We start from the raw sequence: 18727 nt of genomic DNA, 5'->3' as shown, positions 1-18727 counted from the left end.
CTGTTGAAGAGTGCCAAACCAGCAAGAATCTGGTGATGTGCTTCGGTGTCCGCCACTTCCTTCCCCCCTTTTTCCCCATCTCTGTTGTGATTTTTCCACTCTTGCATGTGCAGCCGGAGGCTGTTTTATCCGCCTCTCTTACCCGTGCTCGTCTTGCTGCTGCCGTTTACCCGTGTTGCGCGACGGCCGATGCGCGCTCCTACCCCACTGAGAAACAACCTGGTAAGAACGGAGACCACAACCCAGCCATGGCAGCACCCGTACGCGGCTCACCCACCTGCAAAAAGCGAGAGATCTAACGAAATGCAAAGACAACGACGAGGCTCAGATGAAACAAATGTGAAGCAAGTAAAAATGCACGACAGGATGGCAAATAATGCAGACGCACACACGCGCACACACACACACACGCACATACACAAGAACAAGCCTCCACCAGCAGCACCACCAGCACGACCTCAATGACAACACGCGAGAAGCCCTCCCTACGTGAGCGAGTGTATGTGTGGGTGTACCGTACGTACGGAGAGACAATGTCGACGATGACGCTCTACACAGAGACTGCAGCGGTTATGACGACGCACCGTCACGTATTGGCTTTTCCCCATTCCTCGTATATTTCTCACGTTGCCCGCACACAAGGCGGACGATGTGCTCGCACCAGTGGATGCTGCGCCTGCTGCGAGCACATCGCCCTCCTCCCTCTCCGCTTTAGCACTGCTTTACTCTTCGTCCATGACCACTTTCACAGTCACCTGTGTCTTCCTTCCCCCTTTTCACGCTCAGCTCTACGCTGCTAGCGTGTGTGTGTGTGTGGGGGAGTTGCGGCGCACATGTATTCACGCATACACCGACAGAAACTCCCGCTATGCCTTCTCACATGGCTTCTGCGGCGCTCTACTCAGATGCCGACCACGCGGTCACACACACGCCGCGCTCATACCACGCATTGATGCCGGCACCGCTGTCACCGCTGTTGGTAGCCATGGGCAGCTCCAGCACCTCTAGCAGTGCCTCGCGGTTCTCCGTCGTGTAGAAGGGCAGTAGGATGCACCGCTGCTGCGCCGTCTGCCGTGCGAGGCGCGCCGCCAGCGACGTTGTGGTGGCGACGCCGTCGATATTCCTTACCCATCTCCAGCGTAGAACGACGGAAGAAGAGAGCGCGGGGGCGGCGCCGCTTTCTGTGGTGCCGCTCAGCGAGCACTTGCCTGCCGCATCTACTTGTGCCGAATATAGAGTGAGTCCGGTGAAGACCATCTCGTTTGCCCTCTGCGGTGCAAGGCCGGCTACCGAGGTTGCGACGGCCCCAGAGATACCTGTGGCTGGCAAGGCGGACAATGCCGTGCGGAGTGCCCCTCTTGCACCGGCATTGGTTGATGTGGCTACCTCCACCTGCGGCACTAACTGCTCGAGAGACACCTGCTCCACCCGCGCGCAGTGCTGCTTGAAGGCAGTCAAGAACGCGCCTGGGGAGAAGAGGGCACCGAGGCGCACTGGCGTCCTCGCCAGCTGCCCGCTGTGCGCGGCTGTTGCCAATTCAAGAAGATGCTCGACTCGCTGCTGCACGTCCGTTATCCAGAGACCGACAAACAAAGAATGGGCAGCCGAGCCATGAATTCCACGCAGGTGCGCACTCCACACATCGGGCACGTGGTCCTTCATGAGCTCTTCCACGAGGCTGCGGTGCATGGAGGTCGGTGTCCGCTCCTCCATCACCACCTCGCGTAGCTCGCGCACGCACGTCAGAAGGTGCCGCACGAGCTCGACCGCCGCCACCACCTCACGCTCCATCGCGAGCAGAAGCGGTGCCGCCACACCACTGGGCCGACTGGCACCATTGACGTTGGCCCTGTCTTCCACCGCGGCGCTGGCGTCAGCGATGCTGGCCTGTTCGACGCTCTCCTGCTCGTGCTGTGTGACGGCTTGTCGAACAAAGGGGTGCTTCTCGAGCTTCTCCAGCGCGTTGCGCAGGAGTGGGTGCCAGGCAGTGCAGTAGGACTCCACCTTGGCTGCCCACCGCGTAGCCCGAAGCGCACCGCTTTTCGGCGATGCGGCACCCATGCCGCTTGTCACGGCCTGTGCGTCACTGTCGTTGTCTGTAAATGCCAGCTCATCGTCCAGGGTGCTCTGCACCAGAGATAAGCGCTCCACCACCTCTATGGCGCTGCGCGCGCGTGTCATGCGGTCCGCGCCGATCGGCAACGCCAACCACGTTGGATCGCTGCTGCCGCCGGGAAGCGCGTGAATCCACTGAAGCAGCTCTGCGCGCGAGCGGCCAAGGATGGGTGGTGGTAGCGCACCGGCGGCTGCCGCCTTGGAGACGAACTGCGCAGCATCTTGCAGCATCTCTGGACGGAGCAGCTCGCGGCAGAAGACGTTGAGGACGTGCTGGTCGAAAATATTACTTACTGCGCCGCCGTAGACGGTAGTCGCGACAATGGCACGCAGGGCGTCCCACGAGACCTTTAAGCCACCAGCGTCACTCCTCGACGCTGTCGCTGCGACTTCGGCGGCGGTGCTCCACGCTTGCACCGCTTGCACGACGCGCTGATACTCCACCTCCGTGTACTCGTACGCCTCGCTCCAGCCAAGGGGCTTGTAGAGGGTGCGCTCGGTGATGACAGAGTGCAGCCATGCCGCGGCCAGGTAGAGACGCTGAAGTGAGGTGTTGCTGGTTGCGGCGGCGGCGCCAGAGCTTGGAGCGGCCGAGGACGTGTCAGTGCCGCCGAAAGCCGCCGCCGAGACTGCGGGATACTCACCGTAGGTGTGCAGGAGAGACGACTGCATGCCTGGCGGAGCCTCGTAGACCACGACCACTGAGGCCTCTATGAGGTTGATGGGCAGCACCCTGGGCGAGGCGGCTGCAGCTGTGGCTGCCGTGGGAGACCCTGCCGCGCTCCTGTCGCGCTCCGCTGTGAGAAACACACGGAACTCCTTGTGCAGTTGACCTTCGTTCTGCTGGAAGTGCAGCTGCTTCTCGAGCTTGTCCATGTATCCGCGTGCTAAGTGGACGTTCTTCAGCAGCACCCAGCGTCCCACCTTCGTCGCCTCTGCCAGGTAGGCGTCTGCGTTCTCAATGCTCTCCATGCTGCCCATCGCCACGATGTAGAGGTTCGTGTTCGTGCGCTGAGCCAATTCCTCCACGCGCAGGGCGGGGTCGAACATGGTGTCGGTCACCATCAACAGCGGCGTCGCGGGACCCAACTCAGCCATAATGCCGTCCGTGAGATCGTTTGTTTGCGGCGCAAAGAAGTCCTCCGTGCCGAGGACGGCGGCGCCAGTCGCTGCGTCCATTTGGCTTGGAGAAAAGTACGCCGCCAGGAGTTGGTGCGCCGCCTCCATGAAGGCGTCACGGCGCGTGTGGAGCAGCACGAGAGTCAGCAACAAGAGCCGGCGCACGCGACTGGCGCCGCGAGGGAAGCACTCCGGAGGCAGGGCGGACTCGCTGGTGGCTACTGGCGTGGCAGACATGAACACCGTCTCCCACGCAGATGCCTGCGTCGCCAATGTCTGGTGAATCTCCTTGAAGGCAGGCTTCGTGAGCAAGAAGGCGAGCGCTTGACAGCTTTGCGACCCCAGGGTTGGACAGGCGCGCCGCACCACCGGTGGAAGACCTGCCGCCGCCGTTACGGCTGTTAGGGGGCTGCTGGCACTGCTATCGTCGACGGAGTCGGCCGCCGTTGTGCAGGATGCAGCTGTGAGTGGGGAGCCGGCGCCACCTCCGGCATCGCCACCTGCGAAACGCAGACACGACAAGATCCACTCCCACTCCTCTGGCATCACAGCGGAGCCGTCGTTGCTGCTGTTGTGAAGTGGGATCACTGAAGCCGAAGTCGGGGAGGCAGATGCAGACTTGACGCCTATCGTGCCCATTGCACTTCGTAGCTGCGCCAGACGCAACGCCCACACAAGGTGGTCCTCGTGAAACATGCCTCGCACCACGCGTCGGTGCAGTAGCGCAAAGATTCCGTGCGTGAGCTGCTGTAGGCGCGGCAGCGCATCCACCACTGGAGTGCTTGTCGAGGGCAGCCTCTGCAGCGCGTCGTTCAAAACACGCAGCACGAAGCGAACGTCGTAGTAGTAATACGGGTTGAGTTCCTCAAAGCACTGCAGCGCAAAGTGTGCCTGTGCGACCACTGTCGCGATGGGGCGGTACATGTCTTCCACGCTACGAATGTCGCGCATTGAGTCCTCGCCCTCGACAATGTTGCGTGCGATGCGAGTGGCCTCCTCCTTCAATTCCGTCAGGTTCTCGATAAGGGTGTCGTTGTCCAGCAAGCTGCCCTCGGCTTCGGCGATGCGGGTGAGCAGCTTCTCCTCCAACACGCGTAGCCGCAGCTGATACTCGCCCTGCGCCTTGAGTAGCTTCGAGCGCTTCTCATCCACATCGGGGCGTTCGTGCAGAAGTGTGTAGTGCAGGCACTGCGACTGCAGTGAGGACAGTGTGACGGTGAAGTTCACCATGCACACCTGCCCAGCCAGGTCAGGTGGAGGCTGAAAATTGGGGTTGCGTGTGTGCAGGAGAAGGCGGAACGACGGCGCCAGGTCCACTTCGTGCGGACCGATGCGGGTGATGTAGCGCGTGCCATGGCAGCGCACTTCGCCATTCAACAGCGGCGCCACGGCAGGGTCGAGGTGCTCGGCGTCCTCCATAAGAATCGGGTAGCCGAACCGTACCGCCATCTCGAGCTGCTTCACATAGCCTGGCCGACTGAACGAAGCCTTGGTGATCTTCTTGGCCGCGTAGTAGCGGAGTGCAAAGCGTGCCGCCACGCCTGTCGGGTCGATCAGCAGCACGTACCGCTGGGAGCGGTGCATGATGGCGGCGTTGTCGATGTCCAGGCGGTCCTTGGGCAGTCCTGCCTCTTCCCACGCTAGCTGCTGCGTGGCAGGCGAGAGGTACTCCGTTACGCTTAGACCGCGGCGGACGGGGATGGTGGTGCGCTGCAGACACTCCAACCAACGTGGCATCAGGACGCGCTCGCGCGTGTGCTCGTCGTAGAAGCCGGTGTAAGCGAGGAAGACGGCGGATATGACGCAGTTGCCCAGCGTTGTGCGTGCCTCGGAGTCAAAGCTCTGCACCTCCGTCTCCCACCGGCCGCGCTCGTCCAGCAACTGCCGCAGGATCGTCTGCGCACGATTGCACTTGATCGAGACGGCGATTATGCGCTGCTTCAGCTCCGCAATTTGGGCGGTAGCGTTTTGGTACTCGCCCATGAGCTGCCGCAACGACTTCTCCTTCTGACGCACCTCCTCCTGCGCTACCCCCAGCCCTTTCAGTTTCACGTCACGCGCTTTGATCAGATTCTCGATCTTCGACCGCACCGGCGCCACGCGCTTGTAGATGGCAGAGTACTTCACCTGAAAGAACACCCACTGCATGAGCGGCCCGGCCGCCTTCGAGGCACGATACGCCGCCTCGATAGTGAACCTGCTGTCCCGCATCATGTTCCGCACCCGCTCGCGGGCGGGCTCGCTGATGTCGTCGGGGCGGAAGTTGCGCACGCTGGCTAAGAAGTCGTCGCGGCGGATGCAGTTCTTTAGCGAATCCCAGTCCTCGCCGTTCTTCTCACCCATCAGCGCCCCCACCGCCTCGAGCGTGCGCTTCACCATCGGCGGCGGTGTCGTGTATGCGCGGATTTCGCGCAGGTACTCCGGCTTCACCGTGCTGAGCGCCGCATCGGCTTCCCGCAGCGCCGGCTCCGCTTCCGCTAGCTCGATGGACAGGCGCTGCGCATCGTCGGAGATCTGCGCGTGTTCGTCCTGCAGCTGCCGCTCCAAGTCCTGCGCTACCGCCTTCTCACGCTTCGCTACGTCGGTCTCGCTAATGATGCGCTCCAGCATTGTCTGCGCTCGCCGGCTGCTCGCCTCCATCTCGACCTCACTGTCCTTCAGCATTGTCTGCTGCTCCGCTACCTCTTGCGCGGCCAACTGCAGCTTCTTGAGGCCGCTGTGCAGGTGCGCCAGCGCATCGCTGGAGACTTTTTGCTTTTCCTGCAAAATGGCCACAAAGTGCGACACGCAATCAGTGAAGTGGCGCGGTGTGACGTAGGTGCCCTGGTTGGCGTGCCGCACGCGCAGGGCTTGGTTGGTGTGCTGCGTGGAGACGTGCATCGCGCATAGGCTATCCACGACCGCCTCCTTTGCCTCTACCTCGGTGGCGAAGACGCCGTGGCAGACTGGCAGCAGCGCAAGACGGCCTATCCGCTCTCGGCACACCTGCTGCAGCGTCATCGCGTCCCAGTCGCCAAACCAGTCGATGGTGCACCGGTTCACCAGCGCCGGGCTCGCCATCGTGCGCGACGTGAATTCACCGGAGGAGGGGTTGATGGTGAGCACGACGTGTAGGTACTTGCGCACGTTCGTCAAGAACCAATGATACAGCTCCGCGTCGTTGTGCACGTCCACCACGTCGTCCGCCGCCGTGCTGGACGCGATGTCGACGTCGCGCATCACAGAGACACACCGGGTACCTTTCGCGTCATCACCGTTACCGTCCAGACCCTTGTGGCGCCCCTCTCGGCCTGCTAGCGAGGGCCCGTCGCCACCGTCGGCGCGTCCACGTGCCCCTCCTGCCGAAACAGCGCCGGCGCCTCCACCGCCACCACGCTTTGTGGCAAAGTAGCTTTGGTTTGCCAGCACCGCATCTCGCACCTCCTGCATGAGCTTTGACCACTCCTCGCCGTCGAAAAGACCCGGCACCTCGCCAGAAGCCAGCAGGGCGTTCATGTACTCGAGGAAGCTCGGCTGCAGGATGTTGGATTCATCAAACAGGAAGCAGATGCGCTCCCGCTTGCATCCAGCGCGGCGCAGCACCTCGCGGAGGTCGTGTTCGAAGTCGTCCAAGTCGTACTCGCGGTGCAGCATTAGGGTGAAGGTTGAGAAGCCACGCATCCATGCCACCAACCTCGTCAAGGCCGTCTTTCCGACACCAGAGGAGCCGGCGATAAGCATGTGGCCCAGGGGCTGGCGCAGGACACGGTCGATGCGCACGACGTGATCGATCATCGCGTCATAGATGACCAAGTCACCAAGCGACTCCTCTTCGTTGAAGGCCGTCAGCTTCTTCTGCACGTACGCTCGTAGCTCCTCGCGTGGGCTGTCCGTGTAGCTGTGCGAGAGTAGCGTGGAGTAGAGGAGCGGTTGATGGAACGTGTGGTCGTCGACATCAGTGAACAACTCGCGAAACGCCTTCACAATGGAGGTGTTTGTCCATGCCTGCTCCTCGGCTGTGACAAGACGGTCAGAGAACACGCGCAGCCCTTCATGCACGGCGAGGCGCACGAGCTGGCTGACACTGAGATGGCGTCGTGCGGTGTCGTCCCAGGTGAGGATGCCCTCGTACAGCGCCCGCGACCAGCGCGACAGATCGCGAGGGGAGTAGAGATAGTGTGGCTTCTGTATCGGCGTGAACTTGGCTTGAGAGACGCGGTACATCTTCACCATCGCCTGTGCCAGGCGGGCGGCGGCCAGGCCGCAGAGACGTTCATTCCATGCTAGGATGGCGTGGCAGTAGGTGGTGTAGACCGTCTTGAGCGACTCTGGAGAGGGGAAGTCGACAAGTAGCACCGGTGCCCAGCGCAGGAAGCGTGTGCTGAGCGGCACGCGGCCAGGGTCGGTTGGTGGGTTGCAGGCGCCGACGACCTGCACGTCCTGGAGGGTGATCCAGGTGTTGTCACGTGCCCGGTAAAAGCCCTTGCGCTCGATGAGCTGACGCAGCAGCTGCACGACCACCTGCGTGCCGTAGCGGTCCAGCGCTGGCAGGTTGATCTCATCGCAAAAAAGAAGGAGCTGCCTGCCGGACGTGGGTGCCATGACGAGACCGCGGGCGGTATCCTGCACTCTGCAGCGCTGGTCCAACGCCTTCATAATCGTCTTCACCGTTGTGCCGCTCGAGAAGTTCAGGAACACTACCTCGTACTCGGGCAGACTGCTCAGCACCGCGGTGATAGACATGGTTTTACCAGAGCCCGGCGGCCCACACAGAATGGCGGAGCGACCGGCGCCGAGCCACGCGCTCAGCACGTCCTCGTGTCGGCACGTGTCCACGGTGGTGATGACGGTATCGTTCGCACCGACTTGCTCCGCCAGGAGCGAGGTCTCTTGGACGCGGTTGCGGATCAGCCGCCATTCGCCCGTGCGGTAGCAAACCTCCACCTCCACCATCGACTGCGCAACGCCGTCGACCATCGGCTGCAGCCCTAGCTGCTGCGCCAGCTTCATGCGGTTCTCCAGACTCATGGCGGAGCCCAGGCCCCAGAAGATCGCGTAGGAGAGCACCTGCATGGCGATCTTCCGCACCACGGCGTCGCCGAAGACGTCGCCGTTGTTCTGCTGCTCGGCCTCAAAAGTGCGCCATACCCCCTGGACCAGGAAGGAGACTATGCTGTGGATGCTCTGCAGGTCGCTTGGCATCATCACACAGACGTCGCGGAACGCCACCGACTTCATCAGCTGCAGCCCTAGCATCACGGCGCCGTCCTTCTCAAAGGCCTCCGCCCACGAGCTGACCATGATTTCCTGGAGGCGCTCTGCATCAGGATGACCGCGGCGCAGCGTGTTGGCGCCTCCGCCAATGGTGCTCATGAGCATGGTGTGGTTCCCGTAATGGGTGTCGCCCATGTCAAGCTCGACGTCGTTGTCGTTCCGCAGGGTCGCGTCCTTACTCAACTGACTGCTGCGCCCCGGCGCCACTGAGGCGGTGTTCTCGTCGCCGGTGCTAATGTGGCTTTGATGCCGCGGTAGGCTGCCAGGCATTGCCTCCTCCCCGCTGGTCGTGGCGCTTGACAGGATCAACTCGTGGTACACCTTGCCGTACTCACTGGTCACAACGCAGTCCACGCAGAGTGCGCTCCGCGCGCCGGTGACGCCGATCATGTAGTCGGTTCCCAAGTGCAGGTGCCGACCGCGCGCGTCGACGATCAGCTGTTCCTGCAGCTGGTGATAGGTGTGCGCCAGCACCCCTGACAGCGGCACGATGCCCTCGCTAAACCACAGCATGCCGCAGCGCGACACGGTGGCTGGCGTCGCGTACAGCAGGTCCTGCACTTCGAAGATAATGCGCACCGAGCGTGGCAGTGGAAGCCGCTCACCGTTGGGCAGCGTGAGCAGTCGGTTGTCATCCAGCACTGAATTGAGGTTCTCCACCCACTCCGGGTCCACGTCACCGTCGAAGATGATCCAATGCTCCTTCCGCATCTTCGAGCCTTCGACCTCTGGTGGACCGGCGCTGCTGTCGCGAGTGGTGCTCTGCTTTGACGGCGTGTGGTTCTTGTCGACGGTGTCAATGGGCTGTTGTGCTTCGTCATCTGCCACCCTCTCCCTCCCTGCGGAGACGGTCGCCGGCGGTGCTGCCGCGACGTCGTGGTCGATGTCATCGTTCCCCACCAGCGCCAGGTCATCCGGAATCTGTTGCTGTTCCTCGGTGTCGATGATCCTGCGCAGGATACTCGTCAAAACGCCATCACGCCACTCGCGCGTCGTCACGTCGAGGGTGCCGAACAGTTCACCCTTGCTCAGGACCTTGGGAGAGAGGACGTATGCATGCATCTGCAGCGCCTTCTCCAGGCGAGTCATGGCCGCCATCAGCACCGTCCACGCCGTTGTCTTACCCGTGCCGCTGGGACCGACAATCATGACACCGTGCCGCGTCATCTTTGTGTGGTAAAGCTGCAGCACCTTCTCCACCCACCCCGCAGCGGGGGAGAGGCCGCTCTCCGCGCACACGCACGCCACAGCCTCGCGAAGCTCGTCCACCGACTGCGTCAGGAGTGAGCAGCCAGGAAAGAAGTCGTGCAGCAGCGGGTAGAACAACGCCGCGTCCTGCGCGACAAGCTTCGGGGCAACGGTCGCGATGATGCTCTCCAGTAGCAGCATTCGCTCTGTTCTCTGAACCGCGTCAGCACTTGCGCCGCCGGCACCGTTGTGGCTGCTGCTATTCACGCTGAATTCCGTCGCCACCAGCCGCTTGCGATCACCCGCGGCTACCAGGACGGACTTCAACGCGCGCAGGCCGAAGTCGTAGTGCGCCTGCCGCGTGAACTGCTCCTCGCAGAGCCGGAAGAGCGGGACAACTTTTTGTGAAAGCGCCTCGGCTGTGGTGAAGCCCTGCGCAAACAACATCACCTCTGCAATGGTCTCGCGGTCAGGGATGGTCATTGTTACGGTGCGGAAGAGCTGCTTCAGGTTACCTGGCAGCTTTGAGCGACCGGCATAGCCAGGGTTCATGGTGATGAAGATGGCCACGTTCGAGTGGAGCAGTACAGTGCGGTGGTTTAGCTGCACCTGCCGCTGGCGTGCACGCAGGGACTGCTGGATGACTTGGATTTGCAGTGACAGCGCGGAGAGGATGCGCTCTTCAAGGCGGTTGAACTCGTCGAAGCAGCCCCACGCGCCGACCTGGCACAGCCCGAGGAATATTCGGCTGACAGCTTGGTAGTCGAAAGTGTCATCACAGTTGAAGACGAGGACATGGCGGCCCAGCTGCATGCCGAGCGCCTTCACCGTCTCTGTTTTGCCCGTACCGGCTGGCCCAACCGGCGATCCGCCGAGGCGGGTGTGCAGGGCTTGCATGAGGGTCAGGTAGCACTTGTCTGTGAGCGGGGTCTGCACAAGGCGCTCATACGTGCCAATGTACTCGAATCCGTGAAGCACGGACGCATCTGCCACGCGGCATTCCAGCGTCTCGGCAAACTGGTACTTGCTGAGAGCCAACCTACTCACGTTCGCGCTGTTGGTGGGGTCGATGCTTCTCAAGTCAGTCATGGTCTTGCCGCTGTGTCGCTGCTGCTGGCAGTGCGTGGGGACCACGTACAAGCGCAGAACCCTGAGCCAGTCGAAGTTGTCGCTCGACACCACCTTGTGTGCGGTGAGGGTGCGAGAGACATCGCGCTGGTACACGGCTATCGTGATCAGCTGTTCGCACAGGCGACGCGAGCTCGGAGCGACGGCGTTGTCCAGCACACTGCCAGCCAAGCGGACGAGCAGGTCGCCCATGCTGTTTGACACCACCGACGGCTTCGCTGACGAGACCAGAGACGTGGGCCGGGCATCGGCACCGCCGCCGCTGCCATACGCACCAGTCAAGAGACCCTCCTGCTGCCGCGTCCAGACGAGCTGAAGCGCCAGGCATACGGCCTGCGCAGGTTTCTGCTGCATCCAATCCATCGACCACAGCAAGGCGTACGGTGACGCCTCTTTAGTGCTGACGAGCTCTTCGTACGCGCGCAGCGTGGCCTCGCGGAGGGTGTAGACCATGCCCTGTTCCGCTTCACCGAGCCACTCGTGGATCGGCCGCTGCCCGTACGAGATGGGGCCAGGCTGGAAAGACAGCGCCTCACCCTCGGCACTCGCGAAGCCGCGCAGCTGCGTTGTGGCGTCCTTAACGTTGCCATCGAGCTGCAGTGAGGCCAGGGAGGTGAACATCTTCTTCAGGTGCTTGTTGAGGAACAGTGGGTTCTTACTGTTGCCCATGATCTCGAGCAAGTCGTCGTCCCCCAGGAAGAAGAAGCGGGGGAAGCGGCTGCGCTGTGTGTCGAGGTAGTTCGTCAGGGCTCGCTGCGCCGCCACCAGCTGCGAGAGGAGTCGATCCAACGTTGCCTTCAGCTTCTCGTCTTCGAGGAAGAAGGAGACGCGTAGCTCTGGCGGGTTACCGGAGGACCGGGGACGGGGAAGGATGTGCAGCAGCTCGCGGCTGGTGCGGTCGAACTTGAGGGTGTCATGCGGCAGTTGCGCACGAACTTCCGCGTTTCCCGCAAAGATGCCGTCGAGGTAGACCCACCGCTTCTGCACCTCGAGGAGGACCTCCAGTACCTGCCGCAGTCGGTCCAGCCTCGCTTCTGCGTCGTTCGTCATGGAGACGAGCTGCGGGAAGACAAAGTACGGGCTTGCGCGCATACCACCAAAGGTGCTCAGATCCTCGGTCAGCCGCTCAAACACTTCATCCCAGCCGCGTATGAGCGCGACCTGCTTCTTGTAGACAACCACACTGAACACGAACATGTTCCAGTAGTTGTTAATGTTGTGCAGCTGCACCTCGATGCGGCGCTCACCCTGAGCCACCTCCACCACTTCGCTGTAAATAGCGGCCGTCGCGCTCGGGTCGCTGTCCCAGATGTCCGCCACCGTAAGGCTCGTCAGCACCCACGGCGCGCGCAGTTTGTGCTGGAGGGCCGACCAGTGCCGCATAGCGCGGTCTAGCGGCGACATGGCGTCGGAGCGGAGGTCCTGCATTAGGCGGTTGTAGCTCAGCACACGGCGTAGCTTTGTCTTGAGGTTTTGATAAAGTTGGCAGCTGTGCACTGTCTCGTCGTACGCGTCCGTTTCCTCTTCCATTTTCAGCAGGCACTCGTGCAGGCGGCGCGGCACCATCTCGAAGAACGGCGCCGCGCCGAGCTCGTTAAGCTCCACGTAGGCGGACGCGACTTGGACCCACACGTCCTTCACACGCATCACGTCCGCCAGCAACACTGGCAAGGAGGCAAAGACGTGCGGCGACTCACCGAGCTCCTCCTGGATCGCCGTCACCTGCTTCGCTTCCTCGCTGAGCGCAACGGCCTCATTGTAGATATCGACCACCATCTGCTTCGCCAACGCAGGGGCTTCCTTGGAGACGGCAATCGAGTCCATGTTGCGGAAGCGCGCAGTCAGCTCGTCGACCTTCACCTCGAGGGCCTCGGCAGCCGTGTTCGCCTCCTTGAGCAGGAAAGGCCGGCGCAGTTGCACCGCCTTGAGCTTACGGTCCACAAGCTCAGCAAACGACGTGTACTCCTCATGCACCACCGCGGCGTGCATCCAGTGCTCCGGGAACACGTGTCCCAACTTCTGCAGACTCGCCTCGCCGTTCTCCATAAGCGCGATGTCGCCGTCCAGCCGTTGCAGCATACCCTTGAGTCGCGGCGCCTCCGATAGAAGTGCGGCTGCGTCCTTTGGGTTGCTGATCACGTCGAGCACGTCAACCTTCACCCGTTCCTGAGTGATGTCGTTCAAGGCTTGTTCCTGTTCCCCTTGCAGGAGATCCTTAAACTTCGCGTGGGCGTACTGGCTGACCTGGTCCAGCTTTCGGCCTAGCTCGATCTGCGCCTCCTGCGCGAGAACTACAATACCGCCGAGAAGCTTGTTCGGCTGCGTGTAGTCCATGATGCGTGACGTCACTGTGTGCATGAGGCGCAGGGCGTGGCTCCAGCGGCGCAGGTCTCGCCCAAAGCGCCGCTGCATGAGCGCGACATCCATGCTCAGAAACTGCTGTCCGCGGCGCCACTCCTCCTCTGTGTCGATGGCGTCCTGTACGCACTGCTCAATCGCGTGCAGCGGTTCTGCCAATGCAGAGGACGGCAGCCGTAGCAGCAGAGATTGGTAGCCATCGTCGGCTGCACTGCCACGGCCGGCGTTGCTTCCGTTGTTACCGGCTCCACCAATGCTAGTATTGCCGTCAGCACCATCAGTGCCGCTGCTGCCGTGCATCGCCGCTGCCGTAGACACAGATCTGGTATGACGGCTAGGCGTCAGGCTGATACAGCCCGGCGTGTTCATCATATCGGAGCCGAGGGCTGCCGAGACGCCAACGATGTCCGGCTGCGCCTTTTCCTCCTTGTACAGCCTCGGCAGGACGTCGATCCAGCTTAAGAAGCGGTTAAGCTCATCGATCCAGTGCTGACGCCACGCGCTGCAGCAAGACTCGAGGCGGACCTCCTTGTACACCACCCGCATCCGCACCCGCAGCGGTGTCAGCCGAAACACGTCCGTCTCAGCACCCTTCTCGAGGAAGCGGACGTCACTGCGCATGGACAGGAAATCTTCGGTCCACGAGTGCATGAGATACTTTATCTGAGTTAGCAGCGCTTCCTCCAGGAGCGGCTGAATCTGCCGCGTCCACAGATGCGCGTGCACGCAGCGTAGGGAGAGGGCGTCGACGATGCGGCGAAGTGCTTCGACCCGCTGCAGGATCGCCTCCGGGTGGAAGGCACGTACAGTGAAGGCGCGGATCTTCCGGTACACGAGCTCCGTCTTCGATCGCAGCTGCTGTACTGTCGTGGTAAAGGCCTGCATCGTATCGGAAAGCTGCTGCACGTAGCTTAGCAGTCCCTCGTCGCTCCAGCGCAGGGCAATACCCTTCTGGAAGAGCCGGTTCACCTCCTGGTATTCGTCTGTTGCCAGCAACACAAGGCTGGTGTCCTCGCCGTTGACGGTGACGTAGTAGACGTGAGTGAGCTCCGCTAAAGTGTTCGCCAGGCGTGATCGCAGCTCGTTGCCTCGCAGCGCGTCGCGCAGGAAGGCGAGGCCAGAGGTGATGGCAGCGCTTCGTCCACGCGGCGACAGCGTACTGCCCGCCGCACTGGTGCCACTCCGGCTCACCATCGCTAGCTCTCCGGAGTTGGCATTGAGTAGGGTGGAGGTGAGGGGTGAAGACTCCAGATAGCGCAGATCCTCGGCCATGGTAGGGAAGTTCCACGGAAAGGCAACCTCCACCATCCAGTTCGGCACCGCGGCGGCTGCCGCTGCTAAGTTGTCGGCATCACCACTGCCCACAGGCCCCAAGAGTGAGGTCCAACGCATTGACGGCGACACGCTGCGGCTTTGGGGGCGCATCAACGCTAAAGACAACGGGCTGACGCTGCTGGCACGCGGCACGCTGCCGGAACCACTGGTGCTGTTGTGATTCGCATTGGCCACGATACCGCTCGCCATCGCGCCGACTCCACCGGAGAGCTGCTGGCGCATCGCGGCGGGGTCTGCCTCGGTGGCGGGTGCGCCGCCTGTCGTGTTGTGCGGTGCGCTGAAGGCCCCGCAGTTGACGGCCCAAAGCACCGGGCCCGACAGCAGCAGCGTGTGTTGATCGAGGCTGCTGCTGATCAGCCTATCGACCTCCTCGTACCAACACGTCGTGTGGCTCGCGATGCGCTGCTGAATGATGTCTCGCGAGCTGCGGATGTCGCGGATGCGTGCGGCGGCCTTGTACAGTCGCGGCGCACCCCCAACCAGCATGCGATCCCGAGCAACAGCAAGGGCGCCTGGATCGCGGGCGGCCACGAGGTCCTGTGCGACCCGGAGGTGCTCATCCTGTTCCCACTCGGATGCCTCCTCAGCGTAGTGCAAACTCAAGCACGTCAGCGCCACCGCACAGCCGTGCACCTCGGAGTCCGGCTGCAGCTCATCGCACACAAGCAGCTCAAGGGGGATGCCGATGAACTCGGCAAGGCTGGCGTTAAGGCGCCAGTAGTGCTCGACGTTCCGTAAGTACAGAAGTTGATGCCACCCGTGCTCGCTGACGTAGTCGAAGCGCACCATCGACTTTGTGAGTGCCTCGGCCAGCTGCTGTTCCCACATGATCTGCGCCACCAACGCCGACACTGAGAAGCGGGCCATGTTGTAGCTCACCTTCTCCTTCGTGAGGGGCACGTTCACGTAGCACTCTTGGATGTAGCTGACATAGGCGCCGAGCTTTTCAGCAACGGCATCCTGGTAGCTATGCACGACTCGCTGCACTCGCTCGAGGGGCAGCATCTTAAACCGTTTGAAGGTGCGGAAGAGACGAAGGCCGTGGTTGTCCGCGTAGTTTGCGCTGACCTTCGGTCCCTTCATAGCCATCGCGGTACCGGCTCTCTCGGCCACCGCCATCCCCGCATCACCCATGCCACTGCGGTCGTCGTCGTGTGCGTGCTGTTGGTTACTCAGAAGCTGACTCACCACCAAGGCGATTTGGCTGTCGCATTGGTAACGCTTGCGCCGGTACTCTTGCACAGCAGCGTTGAAGCGCTGAACGGCTGTGGAGTTGGTCTGCCAAAGGTAGTTATTGCCGTCCTTGCGCGACCTTGCGAGGTCTGCCGCATCGTCCGACCACCCGCAAACGGCGCGCACGCACTCGTTGAAGGCATCCTGCATCGCCAGCGCGTACTCCTCGCCCGGCTGCTGCTGCGTAGCTGCTGCTCCTGTCGTTGCCACTGCCTCACGCTTGGCCTTGCCAAACTGCAAGCGTATCTTGGTAGAGAAGACGGCCCCGAGCTGCCGCATGAGGAGCAGGTGCTCTTCGATTAGGTCACGCACGGCGACGCAGCGCGCGAGCAGCGCTTCAACATGCGGGTGCTCTATGTGCTCGCGAGGGGTACGCGCCACACGGATTTGGTGCCGCAGCTGAGTGCTGTGCTCCACGTACTGTGTCTGCAACGTGCGCAACGAGTGTATGGCGATGCGCAGCGTCTGCAGCGATACGAGCGGGTCAGCGTGGGCTGCTGTGGTGACGCCTGCGCCGCGCTGGGTCGCAGACCCGTCGCCGGCTGCCACGACTGGGGCAGCGTCAGGGTCTTCGTCGAGGATAAGAACCGGCTGCGTCTCCATCACACTGACCCACCGCCACGTAATCTGCCAGACGAGTGACGTGAGAAGGCTCAGTTGCAGCCGCGGCGCAAGTCGTGTTGGCTGTGTCGCCGCCACGATTATCTCGTCCGCCACGTCATTGAATTCCTTCATATCCTGGACGTTGGCCAGTCGCTTCTCCGGGATCGTGTTGAGGAAGACGATGTATTCCTGTGCCAACTTCAAGTAGCCCACGTACTCGCTGACGTAGTCCGTCTCCACCCGCTGGGCAAGGAGTCGGTGTACAAGCCGCCACTCACGCCCGCGCAGTTGCTTCAGGACGTCCTCCATCCACGCGTGGACGCATCGCCAGTATAGAATGCGCTCCTGCACGACCCGCACGCATGCGTCGTCGCCAGCATACGCGGTGTCGGCTGCCGCGACTGGTGAGGGGGTGCCGGAGGCGCTGGGTGATGACTGAGCACTCGACAGGCCCGTAGGGATCGCCGCGGTGGCGCCAATGACAACGCCATTGGTGCTCTGCAGCTCCTTCGGTAGCTCTTCCCTTTCCAGCTTCCCGGACAGAAGAGGCTCCATCGAAAGCGCCTCGTTACACCGGTTGCGCACCTGCAATACACGGCGGATGAAACTGGGGTCCTTGGCCATCTCGCCCAGCCGATCCATGAGCTGCGGCACATCAAGCAGAGGGTTTGTGTCGCACAATTGCAGGAGGTCTTCGTGCACGTAGCGCGTGATGTCGATTTCGGGCAGCACGTTGTGCGTCGAGCGGATGCTGGAGAGGAGATCCTGCACGTGGGAGCGTAGCGCGGACTGAGTCTTGTGGGAGCGCAGCATAGGGTCATAGATGTTACGCAGGATCGTCTGCAGTGCTTCAAGAGGGCGGTGCAGGTCCATGGACTGGATGTAAAGGTCCCGCACAGAGAGCGCGCGAGCGCCACCACCATCACCACATGCGCCGCCGCCGCCGGCTCCCCAGATATCGCGTCGCTTGAGAAGGATGCAGCTCAGGGCCTTCGGCTTACGTCGTGCACCCGCGACGCCATCGCCGCCGAGGGGCACCACCACCTCCTGCGTAGCGTCCTCCCCGCAGGACACACTTCGGAGGAAGGACGCCGGGTCGGCTGTTGCGATGATGTGCGACCCGCCAGCGGCCGCGCCGTCATCAGCAACCTCGCAGATTGCAATGAAGGGGATGTGCACACTGAGGAGAGCTGCATTCGACGCCACGCCCGCCTCATCATTGTCACCGCGGTGGTGCGTAGGGCTGTTTGGTTGCTGCAGGGTAGCCAGGCCAATCGCACCCGCTGACGACTGAGGAGGCGAGGCAAACCTCATGACATCGGCATTCTGCACAATAGCGGCGCGAACCTTCTCCACAGTGCCCTGCTGCGTGAGCAGCACAATGAACTGCACGACATCTTCATCGAAGGGTAACATCGTAGGCAATGGGGACGGAGAAGCAGAAGTGTGTGCCCTCTCTCACACGGGAAGAATAAAGGGGTAGGCGTTGCAAGTCCCAAGCCACAGTGCTGCGTCGATCAAACGCGTGGGTACCGCACACGTAGGTCGCTCGCCACGCGCCGTTGACCCCTTTTGTCTCTCCTTCTACTTGTTTTGCCCCCTTCCTGTGTCCCTGGACGCTGCGTGTCTTACCCCGGCGCGCGTATGTGTGCGTGTGGGCGAGGAGAGGAAGAGGGCGAAGAGAATGTTAAACCAGCAATAGCGCAGGCACCAGCAATGGCACCACTGTAATGCACACCCACCCACCCACACACGCACGAGCAACGTGGGACAATCAACTGTGGGGAGAGGCGCAGCGCCGACAAGACGGAGAGGAAGTGCAAAGACCCAGAAGACGAGGACACACACACGCACGTGGTGAGAAGCGAACGGGAGGGAGGGAGAAGGATGTGGGGCGGAGGAGCGACTCGTCGTCAGTGAGACACTCAGCGCGTGAAGAAGAGGGAGGCGGGTGGAGTCTGGAGAGAAGGCAAAAACACGCAAAGGAAAGGCAGGGGTGGGTGGGTGGGTGGAGAGAGGCGAAGGGGCCGAAGAGGGAAAACGTATTGACAGACGGCGCGCGGTTAGCAAAAGGGGGGGAGGAGGGAGGGAGGGAGGCACACACGAACGCACTGATGTCTCGACCTCTGGTACGATGGACTCCACTTGAATTAGGGCGAGTGCGCGCGCGAACGTGAGGGTTGGGAGGAATGACAGAGAAGGTGCGTTTCTCTAAGACAGTGAGCGTAGCACCAACAACAGAGAAGAGCAAAGTTGCGAAGATGACGACAGGAAACGCACGAGAGACGGAGTAGATGGTAAGGTGTACACACGTTTGCGTGAGCAGACACGTGGAGCACTAGTGGACTCGTCGCTCGTCTTCCCTTGATCAGCGATAGATGTCTGACTTGCTCGC

General features: G+C 62.0%; 1 protein-coding gene across 1 annotated transcript; it reads right to left on the bottom strand.

The window, feature by feature from the left end:
• Positions 1-897: 897 nt before the first annotated feature.
• Positions 898-17748, bottom strand: LPMP_221010 (dynein heavy chain, cytosolic, putative; the record flags this gene model as incomplete). Its single annotated transcript, XM_010700799.1, has 1 exon — positions 898-17748. One exon carries the CDS (start codon positions 17746-17748, stop codon positions 898-900), a length of 16851 nt encoding a protein of 5616 aa, XP_010699101.1.
• Positions 17749-18727: the final 979 nt, after the last annotated feature.

Source organism: Leishmania panamensis (assembly GCF_000755165.1).
Source record: "Leishmania panamensis strain MHOM/PA/94/PSC-1 chromosome 22 sequence".
Classification (NCBI taxonomy): domain Eukaryota; phylum Euglenozoa; class Kinetoplastea; order Trypanosomatida; family Trypanosomatidae; genus Leishmania; species Leishmania panamensis.
This window is presented reverse-complemented; position numbering and strand designations above follow the sequence as displayed.